This window comes from Nilaparvata lugens, chromosome 5 (genome assembly GCF_014356525.2).
Source record: "Nilaparvata lugens isolate BPH chromosome 5, ASM1435652v1, whole genome shotgun sequence".
NCBI lineage: Eukaryota > Metazoa > Arthropoda > Insecta > Hemiptera > Delphacidae > Nilaparvata > Nilaparvata lugens.
In genome coordinates this window covers 38,928,753-38,937,367 of record NC_052508.1, presented here as the reverse complement: position 1 = coordinate 38,937,367, position 8,615 = coordinate 38,928,753, and the positions used below count along the sequence as shown (strand labels likewise).

Sequence of the window (8,615 nt, the reverse complement as noted above, 5' to 3'; positions counted from 1 at the left end):
TTAATTCTGTGAATTAATTGATCAAATTATAAATTAATCAATCATATAAATTCAATAACTCAAAAGTCTTCTTTCTTCCATGCATCACAAGCACAACATGATAACAATTCACGTGGGAACAGTCAACTGAAACAACCGATTGTTAACGAAGTTAGCCAATGTTAGAGTAGTAGCCACGCTTACCAGTCCGTTTCTGCTGCAATTTCTATTCTGGACAAAGTGGTGGCAGGCCTAACTTTATTTTTCTTGTCGAGGCTATGTCGTGTCGGTGCTATGGTTTGTCGAGGCTATGTCGTGTCGATGCTATAGCACAGTATACATACAGTACGGAAACTTGGCTATATCCTGACGCCAAAATCCGCCATCTTGTTAGGAAGCGCCGCATTGTAATAGTATTGATGGTAGGTTCGGATCACTTCAATGATCCGGATCAATTGATCTCATTCACTGTCACGAGCCAATCAGAAGACCAGGATTGGAACTTCCCAAGGTCACGTGACGTGTTTAGTATTGGCGTCATGTAAAAAGCATTGGTTAGATAGGCGATTGATTACAAGTTTCCATTCTGTATATTCTGTGGCTATAGTTTGTCGAGGGCCGAGGCTATGGTGGTTCCCCCTCATAAGCTCATAACATAAATTCGTGTTGTGGTTGTGAGGTTATGTTTTGATGTTCACGATTACTTTTCTAAAATTAGAAAACTCTATCAAACAATACTTTTATTGTAATTACAAATTCAGGAACTCAATATTAGTAAGTATTTTGTTAGTTTTCAAATTGGATGATCTATTCTTTTAACTAGAATCTAAATTGTGTGAAGAAGTGTCAACATGGCTTGAATATAATTTACGAATCATGATGTAGCCTACACTTTGACAACTCAAAGCAAATGAATCAAATTGAGGAGTAAAAACGGTAAAGACTAAGTGCTAAAATTGTATTTTCTCATAAGAGCTTAAAAACACATTAGCAGATGCAGAGAAAAGTAACATAACAAAGTGCCACGTTTGGCAAGTGTCAATGAAGTAAAAAAAAAAACGCTGAATAAGAAATTCATATAAAAGTAAAATTTAGATTTTCTTGTAACTTAAAATCTCTGTATTTGGGTTCCAAAAATTCTTCATAGATAGTAAATATCCTTCTATTCATCACTCAGTTTTCTATCTTGTACAATCCAAGCAAGTAGCTACAACACCTTTTTCTTCCCGCTTCTAATCATATTGAAAGATTTCCATTCAACTATCTCATTGGTCATAAGAGTATTTTATTTCAATTTTTCCGGTTGAACACTGACAATAGCAGATGCGAAACTGCACATAATTTAAGGTATATGTTACCTGAAATTTGTTTTGAAGAAAATATCACCAGGCCTGTTTGCTCTTAGGCGTATGACCAATGTGTGTGGGCTGAATGCTCTGAAAGCAATTTACTACGCATTGGTTCATTCCAATATAGCTTACGGCCTGTGTATCTATGGCTGCACATCGAAAAAAAACTTGGACAAAATATTAGTTCAGCAGAAAAGAGCACTGAGAATTATCATAAACATAAAAAGGAGGGACTCGGTGAAACAATTTTTTTTTCAGCTAGGCATATTGACAGTCTATGGGCAATATGTTTTTGATGTAATAATGTACTTTAAAAAATTCACTGATTTAGAAAAGAGAAGTAGTATTTCACATAGATATAATACTAGATCCGGAAGAATAGTACAGAGACATAATTTGGAATTTTTCAAAATGAAGACAGCTTTCATGGGAGAGAAATATTTTAACATGCTGCCCCGAAATTTAAAATCCATAGAGGAGTTGACAATCTTTAGAGCCAAGCTGAAGAAATATCTGATAGGATTGTCCTTATATTCATTTGAAGAATTTTTACATATTTGATTGTGATGAATTTGTTATTGACTGTTTTATGTGTTTTGTTATTTTATTATGTATGACGTTATTCAATGTATCTGTACATTTGTTGAATAAAATATGATTGATTGATTAAGGTTTATCAGTTTTAATGAACTCTTTTGCTAAAGCTTTGAAGACAAAAAACACACTTTAACACATCTCAATGACTTTAAAAGGATTTTGTGGTCAAGCATTTCTAACAATGTTCTCCAAGTCTTTCCGAGTCATAGCCTTCATTGTGCGTTTTACTTGATAGCCTACTTGATATTCTCCCACTGAAAGCGCGTATGCGCCGTGGTCGTCAGATTTTTTCATCATAATGTAGAGCGCAATTTCCTTGTGGTTCCTGGTGTCGGTGTGGTGAGATTCTTTCCTCAATGTATTCTTGTAAACTACAATATGGTCTTGTGAGGATTTTTTTTAGTTCATTTTTAAATTGCCTCAAGTTTTCCAAGGTCTTCAATTCACTTGGCAAGCAGTTGTATATCCTAGCGCAGATATATTTGGGTCCATATTGGGTCAATCTGGATCGTACCACTGTCACATGAGTGTCGTTTTTTCGTCTGGTGTTGTAGTGGTGATATTGCTAATTTCTCAAAAAAATATCTGGCTTCCTTCTAATCATCAAACACGCCTCCAAAACAAACAGTGCAGGTAGTGTTAGAATGCCAGCCTCCACAAACAAGGGTCTACAGTGGGCGAGGTATGGTTGCCTGAAGATAGTCCTTAGATAGAATTCGTTTCTGCAAAAGTAAAATTCTTTCCATGTATGGACGTTTCCCCAGAATAGTATACCGTAATTTATTCATAACATATACATTCATAAGTACTTTTCGATCAAGGGGTGGTTGAAGACGGCGCATCATATAGCAAACAGCTGTCAGTCTTGTTGATAGGTTCTCAATGTGTAGTCGCCAGTCCAGGTTGTCTGATATGGATATGCCCAAGTATTTTGTACTCTCCACCACACTCACACTAGATCCCTCCAATCTGAGGAGAGGAGTACTTTCATACTTTTTCCTGTTGTAGAACTGCAGAATTTTGGTTTTCCCTTTGTTTAGCAATAATTTATTTATATGACACCATTTACTCACTTCATTTAAACCAGATTGTGCTTCATATTGGAGGCTGTGTTTATTTTGGTCCTGTATTAAGTGGCTGATATCGTCTGCAAAAAGCCATATATTTCCTGTAGTAACATTCTCAGGTAAATCATTTACATATAACAGAAACAAGACTGGCCCCAAGTTCGACCCCTGCGGAACCACGGTGTTTATCGCTGTCGAAATAGTGGATTTATAAGTTCGAGTCATACCATCATGTCCTGAATGTCTTATACTGACAATTTGCTTTCTATTTTCCAGGTAATGGCTATCCATTTCAGAGGTTTTCCTTTAATTCCCATTCTTGATAATTTATTCAGAAGGTTTACATGAGATAGAAGATCAAATGCCTTTGTCATGTCATAATGATACATATCTGTTCACCCACTTTGTCCAGATTTTCGTATATTCATATTAACAAGTCAAATATGGCATCCGTTGTATTTTTGTTTTTCTGGAATCCGAATTGTCTGTTATTTAGTAATTTCCTTTTCTCCAGATAGTGAATGAGTCATTTTAAGAAGGCCATTTCAAAGATCTTTGAGTAAACACTCTGTATTGACACTGGTCTAAAATTTTCAACTTTACTTTTATCACCAGTCTTATACAGTGTGATTCATAATTATGGTAAAATAATTTAATACGTGATAGTAGAGGTAAAAATAAGAAAAAAGTTCATATAAACATATATCCATAAACGCTTCATTAGCGAGCTATACAGGATGAAAGATTTCGCCCGGAATTCAGTTCATCTGGTGAAATACACAGATGCTGAATTGTTTGGCGACTAGTTTTTGAGAAACTTATGCTGGATTCATATGAAAAAATATCTGAAAAATTTAATAAAACTAGTCTGGGAGCTGTAGTGTGAGTAGTTTTTGAGAAAAAAGTTGAAATATGCAAAAAATCTAAGTAGAAAAACACAGACTTCTACGTTTGATGCCCAATAACTTTCTTTAATGACCAGTAATGACCAGTAGGACTCAGGTTATGTTAACAAGCAAAACTTTCGATTTTGGAGTGATGTTAACCCTAGAGAACTGCATCAGCAGCCATTGCATTCCAAAAAAGTAACTGTGTGGTGCGCCATGTCTTCATTAGGGATCATAGGGTACTTCTTTGAAGATGGCCAAGGCGATGCGGTGACAGTGACTTCGCAGAGATATGCAGAGATGTTGGACAACTTTTTTACTCCACAACTTGGACAGTACGAAGTGAACGATGAAATGTTTTTCCAGCAAGACGGAGCAACATCCCACACTGCTCGAGTAAGCATGCATATTGTCAATCAGTTGTTTCCAAATCGTGTGATCTCCCGAAATGGAGATATTGCATGGCCCTCTCGTTCACCTGACCTCACAGCATGTGATTTTTTCTTGTGGGGTTATCTGAAAAGTAAGGTTTACCAAGGTAATCCTCCTAGAACAATTGAAACCCTGAAAGAGCAGATCTGGCAGGAAGTTGGTCAAATCCCACTGGCAATGCTACGAAATGTGATGAGTCACTTCAAGGTCCGGCTGGAGGAATGTGTACGTTTAAATGGACGCCATCTTACTGGAGTTATTTTCAAGAAATAACTGACATTTTACTGTTGCAAAAAATGCTTTTTCATGTTTTTTTAATAAAAATAATTTTCTAACAAAGGGTTTTTATTTAACAGTATTTTTAAAATCGCTTGTTATTATGCCTCACCTTGTAGTTACGAGGAAGAACTGGATAACTGATCCCTGATGGCTTTAACGAATTGGAAGTGATGAAAGAAGGTGTTCGAATTTTGGAATAATATAAAGAACACAATAAATTATATTGCCCAAAGAAGCCTTGAGGAGAGGAGAAGGGAAAGAAATGAAGAATGGTATGATGATGAGTGCAAGAAGGCCATAAGATGGAAAAATAAGGATAGAAAGCTAATGATGCAGAGAGATACCAGGAGGAGCCGTGCTAAATACTCTGATGGTCGGAAAGTATCCAACAAACTTGTAGGAGGAAAAAGAGAGAACTCATGGTAGCATCAAGATAGACAGAATGATGAATGTGCTAAATGAGATGGGAATCCCAAGAAAGTTGACCAGTCTCATAAAGTTGACAATGTATGGTACGACGGTGCAAGTTGAGATAGGAAACAAACTGAACCGCTTATTCAATGTAACAACCGGTGTTAGACAAGGTGATGCATTGTCAGCAACCCTCTTCAATTTGATTCTCGGAACAATACTCCAGAATATAGATAGAAGTGATGAACAGAGCAAGTCGAATACTGGTCTATGCTGATGATGTGGTGTTGATAACAATAATTGGGATAAGTTGAAGTAGATTTTCAGTAGAATGAAAGAGGAAGCAAGAGAGATGGGTCTTGTTATTAATACTGGAAAGACTAAGTACATGAGAATATCTACAAATTAAAGAAGAAGGCAAGTAGGCAACTTGATACTATCAGACGATTGCAACATTGAAGGCGTCAGTGAGTTTAAATATCTTGGAGTAACACTGACATCTGACAATAAGACCGGCCAAGAAATGTGCAACACAATTATGATGGGCAATCGAGCATATTTTGCTAATCAAAGGATTTTGAAGAAAAAAATAGTATTAAGAGCCAGTAAAGTTAAAATATACAAGACGTTAGTCAGATCTGTAGTGACTTATGGAGCTGAGACATGGACACTTCTGAGCAGGAGAAAGAGCTCTGTGTCTTCGAGAGTAAGATGTATCAGAGGATCTGGGGACCAGTAGGTGATGGAGGGGTTTGGAGAACCAGATATAATAGTGACATTTATAATGCTATGGGTGAAGGAAAATTGTAAGATTTATAAAGGCAAGAAGGATAGAATGGCTTGGGCATGTGGGGAGAATGAATATGACGAGAAAAATAGGAAGGCCGAGAACGAGATGGATGAATGACATGATTGATGATCTGCGTGTGCTGGGCGTGTTGAACAACTGGCGGCAAAGATCCCAGAGAAGAGATGATTGGAGGCGCTGAGTTGAGGAGGTCAAGGTCCATCATGAACCAAATCAAAAGCCAAATAAAATAAAGTAAAAGTAAGTAGCCGCGCGGCTAGAGTTGTGGCTAAAGCTAATTAGGTCAAGTTCTATTGTATTAGTTAAATGAATGATTTCTAAAACTTGTAAGTCAACTTTTCAAAACCTCAAAATTATATAAATATGAAGTAAAAAAATTAATTAATCTCTAAGTTTTCTTCTTTATTTGGATCATACTTTTTATTTATTTGTTTATACATTTATAGTTACATAGTATACATTTTTATACTATTTTATTTAGTTGTTTTTATACATATATAGTTACACAAACCTCAAGGAAACTTGACTAATTTAAATACCCCTTGAAGGTGCTATTCCTTGAGGGGCGTTTACATCAGTCAAGTTTACATGAATCTAAGTTCTGTGTAAAATGTAAACTTGAACTTTTTTGTCCAATGTCATCTTGAATCTACTATGCCGATGTAGACTTTTCTTCAAGTCGATTTTGAACATGTTTAACTTTTTTATTGAACTTGAACCTTGATGGCACAATTCAACCCACAAATGGAAAAATAAAATGAAAACAGTTGTCAGTCAATGTAGAATGTATAAAAACAAATGGAAATAGAAGTAAGAAGAAAATGTCCAATTCTTGTGTTGCCATAATGTTCATACAACATAAAAACCAATGAATCATAAAAACTAATGAATTTATAGGTCATGTGCTCTAGCTGCGACGACTCAGACCACGCGGCTCTATTATTACTAACAATAAAATCAGTACTTCTTTCCAGAATAACCAAATATCAGCACACTATTTGGGTCATTACTGATTTTTGGCTTGAGAACAAGCCTTTATTTCTAAAGGACTGCTTCATAGTTTTTTCAAAGAAATACTTTATCACAACTCTTTTTCACCATTCATGGACACTTGATAATGGCATAATTGGCGAAACCAGTCTCAAATAAACAAAGGGTACTAGTGATTTTATAAAGAGGTGTTAGTAATGAATGCAAAATTGTGTTATTTGTTGAATGTTGCTATTTCAGGTTGGTACTCGCACGGGCAACCATGGTGTTCTTCACATGCCAACATTGTGGAACCTCGCTCAAGAAGAATGCAGTCGACAAGCATTACATGACAGAATGCAGAAACAGGAGTCCGAATTTGACTTGTGTCGACTGTCTCAAAGATTTCTTGTAAGTTTCATCACATCCCACTCAGTCTCCTCATTAATCCACTTCTATAAAATTTTAGTCCTAGTTGATATCAAGGATTATATATAGCAGGTTGCCTTGATCGCGTTTACGTACATGCATGAGATAGCATGAGCCTATGTCAGACTCTGACCTCTCGGCCGGCAAACGCCGGCTTCCCATATGAATTACATACAAAACACCTCATCAAATATCAATTCCTCACATAAAACCCGCTGTATTGATAAAAAAATATGGATTTTCGATTCAATTCAAAATGAAACTAGCTTTACATCGATATGTATCTAGAAAACATTAATCTATTTCGAAAAGTATAGAAAGTTATTGAATCCAATATATCCACTATATCCAATTGGTAAAACCAATATTCATTTGTGTAAATGCTGGTAACTTATCTGTTTTAGATTCATTTCGAACAATAATATGACAAAATAAAGAGAAAATATATAATTTTATGCAGGTCGTCCAATTATTTTTAAGAATGATTGTTTTTTATTTGACAATCGTTTGGGAAAGTTGATAGTATCATCGCCCGGAATGCTTGTCGCAAACATTTGTATAATACTATTTGTTTAGGACTATATTTAGCAAATCAATGGAACTGTTCACCATGGTTACAAGCTATTTTCAGATTGTTGAACTGTCTGGTTACTAATCATTATTTCAGTTGTCTACTGTAAAGCGTAGTGCCAGCACTTTTCTCTTTCAAAGTGTTTTTGTTTCTACTCAGTATTATTATTATTATTGGCGATTGTTAATAATTTATTGATTTTTTCATGGAACACAAATATACAAAGGAAATATCATATTATTCAAGGCAGAATGTTATTTTTTATTTCAATGTATCCATGGGATACTTATGAATGCAAAGAACACTTGTGTAAAGCAAGAATAGATCTTAATTATAATTCAAATACTTCAACTAATTATAACTTGAAATACCATATCATTAATTTTTCATAAAATGTTTCAACTACCTTACAGTACAGTAGTGAAATGCGCTTAATTGATAAAATAACAGCATTGAAGTCATTGAAAGTCGTGTTTATCTATTTTTTGTTCATGAAATTAGGATAAATAGAAATCTTTATAATGTTTAAATGTTGTAATCTAGACTGTTTATTTTTGTGATTATGTTAGGCAACCGTTGAAGGGTTCGCATTGTTTCAAGAGTTGTTGATATAATAACGTTTACATTATCAGAAACATATCCTGAAATTCCCGAAGAAGTTGTTAGTTCTTTCCACAGACGAGTTACTTCATTAAGATGAAATTTTTAAGTGAGAATATAATCTAAATTAGAGAAAGAACTAAAAGGATGCAAAAAAACTAAGAGAAAGTACAAAAAATGCATTTGAAATGGTATGCATTGAATCGAATAGTGTACTCAAAAGATTTGTTTTAGACT

General features: G+C 35.0%; 1 protein-coding gene across 1 annotated transcript in view; it reads left to right on the top strand.

Moving 5' to 3' along the window:
* The first annotated feature begins 4,141 nt into the window (after positions 1-4,141).
* LOC111050518 (cell growth-regulating nucleolar protein) overlaps positions 4,142-8,615 on the top strand; it is a 35,314-nt gene continuing 30,840 nt past the window's right edge. Inside the window, exons 1-2 of the mRNA XM_039429481.1 lie at positions 4,142-4,275; positions 7,040-7,189. Coding sequence (XP_039285415.1) covers positions 4,229-4,275; positions 7,040-7,189 — 197 coding nt within the window. The 5' untranslated portion in view covers positions 4,142-4,228. The remainder of the gene's footprint in view (positions 4,276-7,039; positions 7,190-8,615) is intronic.